The sequence below is a fragment of the Eucyclogobius newberryi genome, unplaced genomic scaffold (genome assembly GCF_026437365.1).
Source record: "Eucyclogobius newberryi isolate DKJ021-1_F unplaced genomic scaffold, fEucNew1.0.hap1 SCAF_10, whole genome shotgun sequence".
NCBI lineage: Eukaryota > Metazoa > Chordata > Actinopteri > Gobiiformes > Gobiidae > Eucyclogobius > Eucyclogobius newberryi.
The window spans coordinates 4,619,860-4,637,983 of NW_027315724.1; the positions used below are offsets into that span (position 1 = coordinate 4,619,860).

At 46.7% G+C, this 18,124-nt stretch overlaps 1 protein-coding gene across 1 annotated transcript in view; it reads right to left on the reverse strand.

The window, feature by feature from the left end:
• Positions 1 to 6,288: 6,288 nt before the first annotated feature.
• LOC140373555 (leucine-rich repeat and fibronectin type III domain-containing protein 1-like protein) overlaps positions 6,289 to 18,124 on the reverse strand; it is a 76,761-nt gene continuing 64,925 nt past the window's right edge. The window contains exons 10-11 of the mRNA XM_072460110.1: positions 18,023 to 18,124; positions 6,289 to 6,896 (exon numbers count right to left, since the gene is read on the reverse strand). The exon at positions 18,023 to 18,124 is cut by the window's right edge and continues 84 nt beyond it. Coding sequence (XP_072316211.1) covers positions 18,102 to 18,124 — 23 coding nt within the window. The 3' untranslated portion in view covers positions 6,289 to 6,896; positions 18,023 to 18,101. The remainder of the gene's footprint in view (positions 6,897 to 18,022) is intronic.

Below are 18,124 nucleotides of genomic sequence, written 5' to 3' on the forward strand. Positions count from 1 at the left end.
CTTCTCCTTCAGCAGAGCCTTCAGTTCACGGTTAATCCATGGCTTGTTGTTTGGAAAACACCGCACCGTCTGGGAGGGAACAATGTTCTCAAAACAGAAGTTGATGTAGTCCGTGATGCACTCTGTGATGGTGTTGATGTCCTCCCCATGTGGGTCATAAAGCTCAGTCCAGACAGTGGTGCTGAAGCAGTCCCTTAGAGCCTCCTCGCTCTCAGCAGACCACATCCTCACCTCACGGGACACCACAGGCTGCCTGCGCACGATGGGTTCATACACAGGCCTCAGATGTACAAGGTTGTGGTCCGAGCTGCCCAGGGGAGGGAGGGGGGAAGAGGAATAAGCCTCCTTGGTGTTGGCAAAAAACAAGTCCAATGTTCTATTCTCTCTGGTGGAGCAGGTAACATACTGGGTGTATGTTGGTAGAACAGAAGAGGGAGAAGCGTGGTTAAAGTCACCAGAGATGAGGAAGAGAGCCTGTGGATGCTGTGTTTGCAGCCTACAAGTGCAGGAGAGCAGTGCTTCACAAGCATCTTCAGCATTGGCAGACGGGGCCACATAGACTGCGATCAAAATCACATGTGAGAACTCCCGGGGCAGATAATATGGCCTCATGCCAATAGCCAATAGTTCAATATCCCCGTTACATAGCTGCTCCTTCACTGTGCAGTGTTCGGGTTTGGACCAGCTCGTGTTCACATACACCGCCAGACCTCCACCTCTTTTCTTCCCGGATTCTCTCGTTCTGTCCGCCCGCAGCAGATGAAAATTGTCCAAACCTACAATAGAGTCTGGCATTTCTGCTGTTAACCAGGTCTCTGTGAAAATCAAGACGCTGCTGTCCCTATAAATCCTCTGGGACCGCATGAGGCTCGCTATTTCCGTCATTTTATTTTGAAGGGACCTCACGTTACCCATGACTACGGCGGAAACCGACTTCCTGTTTGTCCCTCTCTTCTCTCGGAGTTTACGTCCAGCCCGTCTGCTTCGTTGCGTTTTCCTTAGGATGTCCGCCGGGATAACGTGATGATCTCCGGGTAAGACGACAGTTCTCCGCAGTTTCATGAGTTCCTCCTTTGTATAAACGCGGTACGGCGCCGGCCGGGGGGCGGGGCCGGAGCCGGGGGACTCAGAGCCAAGACACATCGCAACGACACGACGAAAACACTCAATCCAGCCGAATAAAGTCAAAACAAGTTAATTTAAAGCGATTCCAGTGCGTGTCCCGATCGTTCGTGAAGTTCCTCTTTCATATAAACGTGTATATAAACGTGTACCGACGACACGCCGTACTTTAGCGCGGCCGGAGGGCGCGGGGGGGGGCTGATGGGCTCGCTCGGAGCTAACTCACATCACAACAACACGACGAACGCAACGAAAAACGCTCAAATCCAGCCGAAAAAAGTCAAAAACAGTTGAATTAAAAAACTATTCCAGCGCGTGTCCCTATCGTACAGTAAAATAGAAAAAATATACTAACTATATTTACAAAATATAGGAAATAAAGCACAATAAGTGTGAGAAAGAAGAGAGAGCGTTTACACCGGGCTGCCAGCTGTACCAGCGCCTTATGACGTTTCTGATATCGAAATATCGGAATCATACAACGAATCACGGTTATCGACAAAAAGAAAAGAAACGTTGATAGTATTTTTTTTATGTTTAACCTGTGAGAATATTTAATAACAATCAACCTGCCTCTTATTTAATACAGCAGCTTATGTGACTGAAAATAAAATATACTGGCCACAAATGGATAGTATAAATATTAGCTATTTGCACCTCATTGTAGCACTTTTAAGTATTATTGCCGGGTTTCAGAAGACATCACAACATCCTACAGGCCTATAATATTTAATACAGTGCATTTAAAATACTGTTAAAATACAGATTCTTGTGAGTTCTTAGGTCTAATCACTAAAGTAAATTATACGGTTCAACATTTGTGAATTACCGTTTTAAATATTTCATGGCAAAATACAGTGTCATCTGCACTAGTGGAGCTCCATGTGTAACACGTATGTGCCACGCCCTCTACAAGCTTCACCGCCTGTGTCACCTGCTTGTGTCGGACCAGGAACTACGGTGTTTCTCCAGGCACATCCAGATCCGGGCACCACTGCAGACACCTCTGCATCTCTCCCCTGGGTGCAGAGAGTGTACCTCATGTTTTTTTTATCCATGGGGCCAAAACCAGGACTTATCGGCACCACACTCAGACTGCGATGATGAGGATGTTTTTCCCACTGCGCCTAGAGCATCATATATATATATTTACCATCATTCCAGTAAGAATTTGCATGCTTACGGACTAGTTTTTTCCATGTGAATTGGATAGCTGCTCGTGTCTCTGAGGTGATGCTAGTTCTGACACGGCACAAGTTCTTACGCTGGCTTTATCGCGGGGGCTCATCCAGACCGGGTCCTCGTGCTTGTTAGCTAGGTCGGTGCGCTAACTTAACATGGCCCTGGTCATGGGTTTGTCTATGAGCTTCCACACATGGCAGCTCTACCGTCACGACCCGCATGCCCTGGTTGGAGCTCATTTCTTTTACTCTTGAGACATGAGAAGCACACTTCTACTATGCCTTTGGTGTGCTCACAGGAGTGTATATACGTTCACTCAACACTTCTGGGCCATCGCTCTCTGCAAAGTTGCTGGGCGGGTTCACACACTGTCGCCATGTGTTTGATGTATACACGCCAGAGTGTTGCTTTCGTTGGCCACCTGGTGCAGATTTCTTCTGGCCATGACGGTGGCCCCTTGTGGCTTACTGTGGATCTTGAGCCACGGGCCACTACAATGCTGCTTCCCAAGGGCCATCCAGTGACCCTGAGAGGCTTTCCATGGGCCAGTACAGTGCTGCTTCCACTGCCGCAAGGCAAGTTTATTTGTAGAGCACAATTCGTATACAAGGCAATTCAAAGTGCTTCACAACAGGAACAAATGCATCCAAATCACAAAGACATGACAGAAATCACAAAACCTTAATTTCTATTTGTTAAGTTTACTACCCAGCTTCTCCCAACGCAGCTTTCCGTGGGCCAGTACAGTGTCCCTGTGTGGCTTTCTGTGGGCCAGTACGGTGTCCCTGTGTGGCTTTCTGTGGGCCAGTACGGTGTCCCTGTGTGGCTTTCTGTAGGCCAGTACGGTGTCCCTGTGTGGCTTTCTGTGGGCCAGTACGGTGTCCCTGTGTGGCTTTCCGTGGGCCAGTACGGTGTCCCTGTGTGGCTTTCTGTGGGCCAGTACGGTGGCCCTGTATGGTTTTCCTGGGCCAGTACGGTGGCCCTGTATGGCTTTCCGTGGGCCAGTACGGTGGCCCTGTATGGTTTTCCTGGGCCAGTACGGTGGCCCTGTGTGATTTCCATGGGCCAGTATGGTGGCCCTGTGTGATTTCCATGGGCCAGTACGGTGGCCCTGTGTGATTTCCGCGGGCCAGTACAGTAGCCTGCACACAGTGGCCCTACCCGGCTTTTCATAGACCCAGATCAGCTTTCCACAGGCTATTGCAGTGCTGCTTTTGTGAGCCTGTACAGTGCCCTGCACCCTCATGCGTGCCAATACAGTGGCTTTCAGGGGCCCTTACAGTGCTCTTTCCACTGGCCACCCAGTATAGCTTCTGTGAGCCAGTTCGGTGGCCCTGCGTGACTTTCCGTGGGTCAGTACGGTGGTCCTGCAGAATGGCCCTACACAGCAGGGGCCATTGCAGTTCTGCATCTGCGGGTTCAGTACAGTGGACCCGTGTACCTTTCTGGATGATGATCCTGGAATAGATTTCCACAGGCGTTTTCAGCTATGTTTGCTGCGGGATATTCTGGCACTGCAAAACATTTCCCCGTGGCTCTGTATGGTGGCCCTTGGTGTTTTTTTCTGGGACCTTCGCGGATTGCTAACAAGTCCCTATGCTGGTCAACTGTGACTGATCTGGACGACAATGTCAGTTTTGTGCCTCGCCATATCTTGTCCTGCTCTGTGTTGGGGAGCAGCAGTGTAGAGCTTCTTGTTCTGCAATGCCAGTTTCAGCTGTTTGGACCAGCTGTTTAATGCCTCTGGGGTCAAGAACCAGGTGCTCCACTTTCTTCTCAGTGTCTGGTACACTAGATATTCCATGCAGTGTGTGGGGCGTTTTAGGCGCGGAGCCGGTTCACGCCAATGGCATTGCTAGCCCAGTCGACATGAGAGTTTAACCCGGCATGAGAATTGTGTGGTCCTCTGTCTTTTATTATTTTATATATTTTATGTTGTTTTTAATTCGTTTTTATTTGATTTGTACATATTTATTTATTTTTTAACTTATTTTATTTGTGCTTGTTTTGTACTTTGGAGACTTTGTGTTGGTAAAATGTGTTATACAAATAAAGTTGGATTGGATTGGAGTGTGTTGGCTACATAGCGTGTCAGTGGATAGAGGTGGCCTTCCCCTAACCCTCTTAAAGGGGTGGTACGGGGCACTTAATATGTCTGCTTTTATGGGCTTGCTAGTGGTCTTGGGAGAGGCAGCCTTTGCACATCCTCTTCTTTGACTTGTGAAGTACAGGAAAAGGTGGGTGTTTTTGTATTTTGTGCAATACAGGTGTCCTCGGTAGGAGTAGCCTGTGCGCTTTTTAGGTGCTTTTGGGCGCTCTAAACCTTGTCGTCTGTTGTTACTTGAGCACGATCCAATCATGCTATGCCAGGCCTGATGGGATTACAGCATTCCCTTTGGCCTTCAGGTAGGTTTTAACGAATAGCAAAGCTTGTATAGGGCGTAGCACATAAGCATAGAAGTCTAAGTTACCTAATGTAACTGTAGTTCTATGAGTTTGTGCGTAGCCCTCTAACTTCAGACACATCAGGCCAGGCCTCTTTTACCTGAGTGGAAAGAGGGTGTTTGTATCGAATACACAGGCTTATATAGGGTCCAGGAGGACCCCTCACATCATTGGAACAGGTGGATCTTTTTTTCTCAGGGCTATATGAGTCTAGGAGTGGAATAGCCAATAGAGGATAGCCTGCACATACTCGTAGAACTACAGTTTCTTAGATGTCGTTAATCATTACAGACAAGATAGGGCTTGATGACACACTGGGCTGATGCACACATACACATGTGCACACGCTGCCCATGACTTGTGTTGCACCACAACTTACCATAAATAACCTCCCTAAGGTTTTTCCCAAAGGATTTTGTAGTTTTCTTTGCCGAGGACGGGATGCTGGGACATTATCCATTTGCTAATTTCCTGTGAACATTGTTTAATCTGCTTCTCTATCACACTGTCGCCCTTTGAGGCAACTGCTGTTTTGATTTTGGGCTTGTATTAAAGGCGTAATGGACGATTTTTCGCTGATTTGAGAACTCAGGTGGAAGTGCTCATGCCACTCCCCCGTGCTCATGCCACTCCCCCGTGCTCATGCCACTCCCCCGTGCTCATGCCACTCCCCCGTGCACATGCCACTCCCCCGTGTGGACTGATACAACACACAAGTGCGTTTGTTTATTAGCGCGACGGATCACATCATCTCTCTTCTGAGCTCGAACTGTCTTTCTCCGTCTTAATTTTGTCCCGTACACTGAGGGAACTATATTATGATAGATCCATGCGCTTAGACACAGGGAAACGTGCTGCTCTCATGGGGATGAGCCGCACGAGGCTGCAGGTGAGCGATAGGTGCGTTTTATGATTGATACGCGGCAGGACTAATCGGCAATCCACGCCACGAGGAAATAAGACTCAGATTTGGCGCCAAAAAATCGTGCATTCCACGTTTAATGTATAATAACAATGTATAAATGCAGATTGATAACCCGGTTTCTCTGAGTGCATAATAGTAAGTCATCCACAGTAACGGTGACGTACAACTTCTATTTATTCTAAAAATGCTCAACATTCAGACATCAACATTAACATAATTATGAGCAGCACAACTGACAAAATGTGTTTCGTTGCTTTTTTGTTAACTTCTCCATTGTTACTCCCAGATTAGATTAGTCAGTTTGTTTCCTAACGATAGGGGGAATTTAGCACTCAAAAACACCTTATTTAAGAGGAAAAAGGTCATCAGTTCAAGTGTGTGTGATCCAAAGTCTGTATCTGTGTTAAATGTGTTCTGTTGTTTATCAGCTTCTGTAATCTTCCACTTGATTTGAGCAGAATTGTAGACTGTATATTATTTATCAAACTGCTCACATTTGGGATACTTGAGCGCACGTAAACACGCCCAACAACATCTCCAAAGACATGGAAGTTTTCGGTCACCTGCACCTACTGTTTAGGATTGTATGAAATGAAAATAAACCACTCAAAACAGGCAGAAAAATATCTTTGTTTATTAGAAATCCACATTTGTTACTATGAAATCATAAAATCCGGTTGGACAGGTGTAGTGTTATTGGACAAGAGAAGGACAGAGGGCAGGGACAGGGCAGGGACAGCGCAGGACCACAGCAGCATTCAGGCCACGCCCCCACAACGCACACTCACCACATACTATTGCTTAGAAAAACCGGAGGACGCAGAGACAGGGGGGACGTGGGGGTTTAAAGTGCCTGGGAAAAGTGTGCTCTTAATAGGACAGGGACGAGCGGCCGTGTCCCTATAATGTCCCCGTGTGCTTGGACAAGTCTGCAGAGCGAGTCCATGTTGACAGCGCCTGCTCAGTGTTTACCCTTTGGCATATGACTCTGAGCTGGAGAGACAAGAGAGTCCAAAAGTGTGTCCCAAAGTTTGTCCCGCTGTGAATTCTGCACCAGGACATTGGAAAAGAGGAAGTCTCGCCCCCTGCACATGCACGCTGGTACATATGGAAGCCCGGGGCCGTGTGCATGTGTCCTCTGAGTGTCCACAAATGTCCAGAGAATGTCCATTGTCCACCCGCCGCTCCTGGTCTGACACTTCTCACAGAAAAACGCTGACACCTGCAGGACAGAGAGAGGATTGCACTGAGATGAGGGCATAAGACACTCATGGAACCTTTTAAAAATGTGTCAACCCAAACAAAATGGAGACAACAGGAAGTGGAACATAATGTGATTCCAATGGAGAATTAACCACAGAATTTCACTAAGTATGAAGGTGATTTTGCCAGTGGAAAACATCGGACACACGTGATATCAGAGCCTGGTTTGAAGACATTTACTATTGTGCTTTACATCATTTAATTATTCAATATAGAAGAGTATGATGAAGGCAAATACCACTCCACTCTAGAATAAGTCCATTTCACAAGACTGTCCAGTTCATTGTCTATGGGGAATCAGCCGAGACGAGCTCAATTAAAGCAGTAATTGATCAGGACAAATCAGAGAGTGAGTTACAGATGGATTATCACTGGCAGCATGTTAACACCTTTAGATATGTTGTATAAATACTTCCCTCGGGGACAACGTGTGTTTTATAAAAAGTGCAGTTTGCAATGACGTCATGTCCGGCTGCAGCAGCAATGCTAACAGTGGAGCTAATAAACAGTCAAATCACATGATTTGAGGTCATTTTCTTGTGCTTTCTTAATTGTGATTGTGAGCAAAGACATCTGTGGCTTTGTTTACCATATTAGAAAGTTTCAGGGAAGTTTTAACACTCAAATTCTCTTCAGCGTCAGTGGAATAAGAGAAGTCACAGCAGAACATCTGTAAATTCAACAATGCCCCTAAAACGGAACAATTAAAACATACTGAGCACTTACAAACATATATACAGGGGAAATCTGGCATCACAACAGTTTGAAACTGACTGAAGAAGCTGCCGCCTCCCGTGTAATGGTGGCGGTCAGCAGGAGGCTAATGCAAGAAGGATTATGCTCGCTTCTCTCTGCTTTTACACAGGCCTTGTCCTTACCCAGGCTCCACATGTCGGCCTGTTGTAGGTTTGCTTATAATAATAATTGCCGTGGCTCCATCGATCAATACGTGGTAATGTAGAGCTACGTTGAGTCATAAGTGGCCCATTTATCCGCTCACTCTGAAGTCTGTTTTTGGCACAGTTCCAGAGATAAAGTGTAGGTGACTTGCTCTATTAAATAAAATCCAGAACAGACCTTGCTTTTGCCTGCTGCGCTCACTTTCAGCCTACAGGGGGCTTGAGTGCACAAGTCTGGAAGAAAACAGTAAACGCAATCGCTCATATGCAAAATGTTCAAATAACACCACAAACTCAGCTAACCTGTTCACAAAAACATTAGACTTTATATTCAATCTATGTTTGCATTTAGCTTTTTTTTAAAAAAGTTTTTTAAGATTTAAGTACAACTTCTTTAAGTGGCAAGAAGAAAATCTTTGCTATATTCAATATAGACTTTTAGGAGCTTTTAACCATATTATTAAGATAAGATAAGATATTCCTTTATTGTCCCACATGGGGAAATTTCATTGGTGCAACGCAGGAAGATACAGAGGTAGATACAGAAGAACAGATCACTTATAGGAAGTCTGAAAAACACTTTCAGTAGAAGATCTCCTATAAATAAAAACTCCCATAGACAAATAAACAAATACATAAATACCATTGCATGTGATCACGACAGTAATTGCACATTCATGTGCAATCTATGTGCCGTCGTGACACATATTATGTGTCACGACAGCACATAGATTGCACATGAATTCCAACAGCAATTGCACATATGACAGAATTGCACATCAGTATTAGGTTAGGTCAGTATTGCGAGTGTTCAGTACTAACAGTTTTTGTTATAAAGTCTGACAGCAGCAGGAAGGAAAGACCTACGGAACCTTTCCTTCACACATCGAGGGTGGATCAGTCTCTCACTGAAGCTGCTCTCCAGAGCGGACAGAGTGTCCTGCAGGGGGTGACACTCATGGTCCAGCATAGATGTGAATCTAGCCAGGACCCTTCTGTCCCCCACCTCCTGCACCGAGTCCAGAGCACAGCCCAGGACGGAGCTGGACTTCTTGATGACTCTGTCCAGCCTCTTCCTCTCCCTCTCTGTGATGCTGCTGCTCCAGCAGGCCACACCGTACAGGAGGGCTGATGCCACCACAGAGTCGTAGAAGGTCTTCAGGAGTGGCCCTGTCACTCCAAAAGACCTGAGTCTCCTCAGGAGGTAGAGCCGACTCTGGCTCTTCCTGTACAGTGCGTCTGTGTTACGAGTCCAATCCAGTTTGTGGTTCAGATGAACACCCAGGTACTTGTATGAGTCCACTCTCTCAATGTCCCGTCCCTGGATGTTCACTGGTGAGGGGGCAGTGGGGTGGCGTCTGCGGAAATCCACCACCATCTCCATGGTCTTCCCCGCGTTGATGAGTCCTGCGCCAGTCCTCTGTACTCCCCGTCATCGTCGTCCGTGATGAGTCCGATGATGGCAGAGTGGTCAGAGAACTTCTGCAGGACACAGCTGTCCGTGTCGTGTCTGAAGTCTGCAGTGTAAAGGGTGAAGAGAAAGGGCGCGAGGACAGTGCCCTGGGGCGCCCCCACACTGCAGGTCCGAGTGTCAGACACAGTCCCGTGCTCTCACAAACTGGGGTCGGTCTGTGAGGTAGTCCAGGATCCACTCTGCCAGGTCATACTCCACACCAGCCGTCTCTAGCTTGTCCCTCAGGAGCAGCGGCTGGATGGTGTTGAAGGCGCTGGAAAGATCGAAGAACAGAATCCTCACAGAGCTGCCAGGCTTTTCCAGGTGAGAGAGAGAGTGGTGCAGCAGGGAGATGACGGCGTCCTCCACTCCGATGCCAGGCCGATATGCAAACTGAAGCGGGTCCATGGCTGAGCTCACGGTGGAGCGGAGGTGGTCCAGGACCAGCCGCTCCAGTGTCTTCATCAGGTGGGACGTGAGAGCCACTGGCCTGAAGCTGTTGAGGTCTTTGGCGCGCGGTGTCTTAGGCACAGGTACCAGACAGGAGGTCTTCCAGACCTGTGGTACCACCCTAAGCTTCAGGCTCATGTTGAAGACATGCTCCATAACTCCACACAGTTCATCTGCGCAGGACTTAAGGAGCCTGGGGCTGATGCCATCAGGTCCTGCTGCCTTCCTCACTTTAATCCTCTTCAGCTCACCCCTCACCTGTGCTGCTGTGACAGTCAGTGGTTGGCAGGGGGACTGTGTGCTGGGGGGATGGGTGAGTCCAGGCGAAGTGGGGAGCTGATGGTCCGGGGCAGATAAGCGAAGAGGAACAGATGCAGGGCATTGTCCAGCTGTGGAAGAGGGAGCATGCAGCTGTGCAGGGGGAGGGGCGGGTGACCGATCAAACCTCAAGAAGTGAGCATTTAAATCATTCACCCACTGTAGATCCCCCTCTGTCTGGGCAGGGGGGATTTTGAAGCCTGAGATGGTTTTACTACCCTACAGAGGGCGCTATTTAGGGCTTACGCCATTTTTAGTGCTGTCCGAATGTCTTGCATGTGAAAAACTAGTCCACTCAAAATGTCCAACAATGCACCTTGAAATAACTATAATAAGTATGGAAATCTTTGAAAGTCCGTTTTCTCAATCCAAGCCAAAGGATTCTTTCAACATACATTCTTTCATGTCATTTTCTTTTACAATCTGGTAGAAAACCTTTATACCTTTTGTTATGCAGACTTTAAATCTTAAAGGTGCTGTTAGGTGTAAAACTTTGATCATAAGCACACCAGTTTAAGATTTTAACATAATTTGTTTAGGTTATATGTTTGACTTCTTTGCAGGTCGTAAGCACTGATGTTACCCAAAGATTTTCCACGTCCTCCAAATGACTCAACCGTTTGTCATCAGGCAGTAAGGGGCCAAAATCTGTATTTTTCCATTGAGTTTCATAATACAGTAACACTAAGATTGCATCAATCATCATCTTTTGATGATTGTTAAGTTTTAAATCGGATATGTTTTGTTTTTTTGCCGTATAAATCTTGAGATCACGCAGCCGGTTGGGAAAAGCAATTGGAAGAGTCTGGAAAAGAAATCTGGGCAAAACGGAGTCAATTTTCAAGGTCTTTTTTATGGTGGAAAATCGACTTGTATTGTTTGTATGGAGAACTACACCAAAACATCCAAGACATTCCGTTTGCCATTTAAATGGACAGGTCTTCCTGAAGGTCAAAGCGGGTCGCCAAAATGAGAGAGAATAAAAGAAATTGGACATTTAATTTGTATCTAGACATTGGACCAATTTATTGAAGAAAATGCATTACTTTGGGTATGGAATTTTCTGGTTTTGTCAAATATAATAGATCATCATAAGCGTAGAAGGCGTAAATGTTATGTTCCATCCCATCTAATAACACCATCTAATATACTATTCGACATTCAAATGGTATTACAAAGCAAATAAGATGGGGGACCAAGCACAGCCCTGTCTCACACCCCTTTCCAGAGTCAGCGGGTCATTTAACAGCAGATTTTAATTCTAGATATTGGATCATCAAAAGAGCCCCAATATTTGTATTACAGTTTTTCCACAGTTGCTAACAACCCAAAAAGCAAACATTTGGCACAGTTTGCACAACCTTCACTTCATGTACCAATCGATCACCCCAAGTTGGCACTTCACACTCCCTTATCTGCATTAGACTCTGACTTTCCTTCTTTACACTCTGATGTCAATTACAAAACACTACACACAATGTTCGGTTGTTGCACACACTTCTCAAGTCAAATCTTGTGGCGACGTCAGTGTGGAGGCCTGTCAGGGCTTCATGCGCCGCTCAAGGCCATTCTTCCAACGCAGCAGGGAGCACATCGCCTGTGATGTCGATGAGGCCCTCAGGAACCGGAGGCCTGATGGCTCTTTTTTTTTGTGAGGGGGGGACGGTTTACTGTACTGTACTGTTCTGTGTGTGCTAAAATGACTGTAAACTTTTTTTGTTTGCATATTTGTGTGCTGTTTTATGTTTGACTACAAAAGTTGACAAAAGTCGACCTACAGACATTTTACAAAAGGAGAAATGGCACATTTCCCACATTGTCATTCATATGGTGTGTTCTGTTTCTATAATTGTGTTTTCAGCTTTGTAGTGTGCTGTAAATGTTGGTAGTGTGCAGACAAATGCTTAGTTGTGTGACTCAATGAATGGTATGTGTGTGTCATTTGAAAAAATGGCTGTGTGAACCAAATGAAAACACGAGTTCCATTTTGTGAACAGGAAAGAGATTTGATGGCAAAGAGTCGTCTGCAAAGGGAGTGTCAGGTTTAGCATAAAGCGTGTGAGGTTTTCAGATCTGTGTTCAGTTTGAAAAAAGCCGTTATTGTTTTGAGAAACGGGTGTTAACAATTGTGAAAAACTGTAATTAAGTCGTATTATTTCAAATTTGTCCAGCACTTTAAATAAATAAGACCAGCTAAAGCTTTCTCAGTGTCCAAACTAATTATTACTGCTTTGTTTTGCTGTTTTTGTATATGATTTATTATGTGTAAGGATCATCATGTTATCTTGCGTTTGTCGTCTATTAATATGAATCATTATATTGGGAGTATTTCTTCACATAATTTAGGTATATATATGATAGTCCACATTTAGGGTATGAGGCACGGTCAAGTTGGTCTTTCCCTTCTTTAGGTATTAGAGATATGATGGTTTCTTTCCAACTAGGAGGAGTCTGAGTTTTTTAAGTTAAAGGTTGTTAAAAACAGAAGAATAGGTGTTTCTTTTAGAGATTTATACCAGTCTGAGCTGAACCCACCGCTCCCCCGAGATTTATTAGGCCCGAGCGCCACAAGCTGGCGAGAGGCCTATTAATCTCGTAAGGCCGTGCGAAGCACGGCTGCGAAAGTGCGCACGTAGTGCGCACGAAATCGAGCGCGAAGCGCTCGCCCACTTCCAAACACTCACTAACGCACTCCTCCACTCACGCACGCCCCGTGCATACTAATTAGTAGTAGGAAAATGGAACATTACCGTTGTAAACGGGCGAAGCCCGTGCAAAAGTGCGCACTAAACGAGCACTTTACATTGAGATGATCCCCATATAAAGCATAGAGGGCAAAAAACACAAAGTGGGCGGAGCCCACTTAAAATTAACGAAAGTACCCGTCAGTGACCAGGGACCCACACCATGAGGTAGGAAAGCGCGAGCGCTTTCCGAAAATGTATAGTTTATGATATTTGGAAAATGGGAAACATTGTTTTCGCATCGGAATATTATTCTTTCTTCTTCTTCTCGGGACCAACCCCCCTATTTTTCACCCAGTGAACATTGACGAAAAGTCACAAAAATGTTCACACCTCTAAAAATCGTGCCTCTCTACATTCTGGCTATTTCCCTTTTCTAAAATTAAAAAAAATTGGCGCGTCAGCGCCCCCAAATGTACCAAAAATGCATTGAGAGATGGGAACTGACCCAAAAAAAATTTGATCGTAGAATCATGAAATTTGGCGCAGAGGTCGATGGTGACAAGAGAAGTAAAAAATATTATTACGGCAACGCTGTCCGCCCAACCAAATGTCGGCCATATTGCTTCAAAAATGGCTAAACATGACTTCGGAGTTTTTCCAAACGTCGTACTTTTACAAACTCCTCCCAGGGCGTTGGCCCTAAAAAGCTGAAATTTGGTGAAAATGCTACTGAGGAGTGGGACATCAAAAGTTATCCAAATTACATTGATACCTGTCACGGTCTCTGTGCGGCGAAGCCGCAAACTGTAGCAAGAATTTCAGAAATCTCCCAAATTTAACATTTCTGCCGTTTGCGCAGATAAAGTCCGAATTGCGTCAAATTAGAATCAGTTGTTAAACTCTTTGCCCTAAACCTACTTGAAGTGAAATAAATTAATTTGGAGCCACAGCGCCCCCTACAGATTTTATATGGAGGTTAAATATTTAGTTTTGCGAAATTATATGAAATTTGACACACAACTCAATTTTGGCATCCCCATCAAAAAAGTCAATGAGACCCATGTCATAATTGTTATGGCGTTGCCGTAGCGATGACCAAAACCTCCCATGTTATTCCAATGGGGAAATCGCCAGAACATGTTTACACTTTAGACTTTCACAAACTCCTCTTAGGGCGTTAGACATATTAACCTGAAATTTGGTGAGACTCATCTTCAGGACCATCAAAAGTTATCCACATTTTCATTCAAAGAGTCACGGTGTCTGTGCGGCAAAGCCGCATATTTTGCCAAGAATTCAAAATAAAATTGCTTTTTGATGGTAAAACAAAGGGGAGAAGATGTGACAGCGTCACAGATTCAGCAGTAGGCGTAATAAAAGGACAATTGGGGCGCGTTAGCGCCCCCTCCTCTTGCGGCGTGGCGGCGGCGTGGCGAGGGCCGATCATTGCCGCTTGCGGCTATATTTGTTCATTATTCTCTTGATTGCATCTTGTATTTCAGCTCCTAATTTTTTGTTTTGCTCTTCTGTCACAACAGGCAATTTGATTGTGTCCAGAAAATAATGTATTTAATCTTCTTCATCTCCTTTTTAGGGGGAAATGTATTGTATTGTTTTTTCTGCTTGTGGTTTAACTTTCCAGGCTAATCATTTAGACATTTTGATCCACTTTCACAACACATTTGTTTGGTAAAGAGCATTTTCCTGTGAGGTCAGATCACTCATTTTTCCTTCTTTTTACCGAGGCAATGGCTATAATTTTTCCTCTCAAAACTGTTTTAGCAGCATCCCAAAGGATGCGAGGTGACGTTTCACCATCGTAATTTCCTCAAGTCTTACTTTTAAGTTTTCTATGTAAATGAAGGGTCATTAAGCAGTTTGTCTCCAGTTGTGTGGACAGGAGCATGGTAACTTCATCTATTGTGGCTTGGTGGTTTTTTTATCTCTCTTTATTGAAGATTAAAAGTTGATTCTGGAGTATGTGGATTAGAAAGATGGGTGTATTGGCGTGCACGAGGGTTTATCTACCTCCAGATGTCAATCAGTCCTATATTTATAAAATGTATGGAATTTGTTATTTATTGCTTCTCCAATGAGTCTTGAATTTGATACTGTACCTCTCATGGAGGCTGGACATGAAGAGTCCATCACTGCCAAAGATTAGGGTTTGTAATCAGGTCTATAATATTAGTATAGAATGTGATATCACTCCCTGGTTGGGCATTATATATACGTATATATACATATACATAAAACAAACAAATGAGCAAACAAGAAGATTCATTCATGCCAAACATATGCATTGAACCCAAAACCTGATTGAGTAAAAGATCAAAGAATGGGGGGAAGTCCATTCCTAATGAGGGCCCCCCGATTGTCTTCCAGCCTACTCCTAGAACCAGTCCTCTCAAAGAACTAGATACACTACCTCTCCAAACACCGGCGCTCGTCCGACGCGCTTTAGCTCTCAGATGAGTCCGTGTAAATGTAGAAGACTTCAATGAGACTTGGTGACAAAGTCAATTAAATCACTAAAAGAAGCTAAAAGAAAGACAATAGTTTCAAGTAAGAGAGTTTTTCTGTTTTGCATCCTCAACCACAATAATGCTTCTACGATGTAATAAAGTCAGACCCAAAAACAGAGATATCACGCTGCATTAAAACTAAACACAAACTGGTGTATAATAATAATCAAAGCATTTGCTCTTGTCTTGTGTAGTATTCATACCCAGTGTACCATGTGTCTTCTCTGAAGTTTGAACCAGTTATCTATTAATCCAGGGGCGGATTCTCTACCACCACAGGGTCCTGACACTTCACAGGGTCCTGACAGTCCACAGGGTCCTGACACTTCACAGGGTCCTGACACTTCACAGGGTCCTGACAGTTCACAGGGTCCTGACAGTCCACAGGGTCCTGACAGTTCACAGGGTCCTGACAGTCCACAGGGTCCTGACAGTCCACAGGGTCCTGACACTTCACAGGGTCCTGACACTTCACAGGGTCCTGACAGTTCACAGGGTCCTGACAGTCCACAGGGTCCTGACAGTCCACAGGGTCCTGACAGTCCACAGGGTCCTGACAGTCCACAGGGTCCTGACAGTTCACAGGGTCCTGACAGTCCACAGGGTCCTGACAGTCCACAGGGTCCTGACAGTCCACAGGGTCCTGACAGTCCACAGGGTCCTGACAGTCCACAGGGTCCTGACAGTTCACAGGGTCCTGACAGTCCACAGGGTCCTGACAGTCCACAGGGTCCTGACAGTCCACAGGGTCCTGACAGTTCACAGGGTCCTGACAGTTCACAGGGTCCTGACAGTCCACAGGGTCCTGACAGTCCACAGGGTCCTGACACTTCACAGGGTCCTGACAGTTCACAGGGTCCTGACAGTCCACAGGGTCCTGACAGTTCACAGGGTCCTGACAGTCCACAGGGTCCTGACAGTCCACAGGGTCCTGACAGTTCACAGGGTCCTGACAGTTCACAGGGTCCTGACAGTCCACAGGGTCCTGACAGTCCACAGGGTCCTGACAGTCCACAGGGTCCTGACAGTCCACAGGGTCCTGACAGTCCACAGGGTCCTGACAGTCCACAGGGTCCTGACACTTCACAGGGTCCTGACAGTTCACAGGGTCCTGACAGTCCACAGGGTCCTGACAGTTCACAGGGTCCTGACAGTCCACAGGGTCCTGACAGTCCACAGGGTCCTGACACTTCACAGGGTCCTGACACTTCACAGGGTCCTGACAGTTCACAGGGTCCTGACAGTCCACAGGGTCCTGACAGTCCACAGGGTCCTGACAGTCCACAGGGTCCTGACAGTCCACAGGGTCCTGACAGTTCACAGGGTCCTGACAGTCCACAGGGTCCTGACAGTCCACAGGGTCCTGACAGTCCACAGGGTCCTGACAGTCCACAGGGTCCTGACAGTCCACAGGGTCCTGACAGTTCACAGGGTCCTGACAGTCCACAGGGTCCTGACAGTCCACAGGGTCCTGACAGTCCACAGGGTCCTGACAGTTCACAGGGTCCTGACAGTTCACAGGGTCCTGACAGTCCACAGGGTCCTGACAGTCCACAGGGTCCTGACAGTTCACAGGGTCCTGACAGTTCACAGGGTCCTGACAGTCCACAGGGTCCTGACAGTCCACAGGGTCCTGACAGTCCACAGGGTCCTGACAGTCCACAGGGTCCTGACAGTTCACAGGGTCCTGACAGTCCACAGGGTCCTGACAGTCCACAGGGTCCTGACAGTCCACAGGGTCCTGACAGTTCACAGGGTCCTGACAGTTCACAGGGTCCTGACAGTCCACAGGGTCCTGACAGTCCACAGGGTCCTGACAGTCCACAGGGTCCTGACAGTCCACAGGGTCCTGACAGTCCACAGGGTCCTGACAGTTCACAGGGTCCTGACAGTTCACAGGGTCCTGACAGTCCACAGGGTCCTGACAGTCCACAGGGTCCTGACAGTCCACAGGGTCCTGACAGTTCACAGGGTCCTGACAGTTCACAGGGTCCTGACAGTTCACAGGGTCCTGACAGTTCACAGGGTCCTGACAGTTCACAGGGTCCTGACAGTTCACAGGGTCCTGACAGTCCACAGGGTCCTGACAGTTCACAGGGTCCTGACAGTTCACAGGGTCCTGACAGTCCACAGGGTCCTGACAGTTCACAGGGTCCTGACAGTTCACAGGGTCCTGACAGTCCACAGGGTCCTGACAGTTCACAGGGTCCTGACAGTCCACAGGGTCCTGACAGTTCACAGGGTCCTGACAGTTCACAGGGTCCTGACAGTTCACAGGGTCCTGACAGTCCACAGGGTCCTGACAGTTCACAGGGTCCTGACAGTCCACAGGGTCCTGACAGTTCACAGGGTCCTGACAGTTCACAGGGTCCTGACAGTCCACAGGGTCCTGACAGTTCACAGGGTCCTGACAGTTCACAGGGTCCTGACAGTCCACAGGGTCCTGACACTTCACAGGGTCCTGACAGTCCACAGGGTCCTGACACTTCACAGGGTCCTGACACTTCACAGGGTCCTGACACTTCACAGGGTCCTGACAGTCCACAGGGTCCTGACACTTCACAGGGTCCTGACACTTCACAGGGTCCTGACAGATGGAGCATTACCTTCAGTGTGGTATAGGTGGATCCCTCATTATCATAAAGACTTTTAAAGACAGAGGATTGCCTGTAGAGTTAGACTACTCGATCAAAACAACCCAAGCATATCAACAATGACAATGAGACATGACTGAAACTCAAGTACTGACTCACCAGGCCGAGCTCATCACCCACAGGACAGCGATCAGACCAGAGGTGGTGGTAAGACCAGAGGCGGAGGTGGTGGAGGTGCTCATTGGGACAGGGGATCCTGCT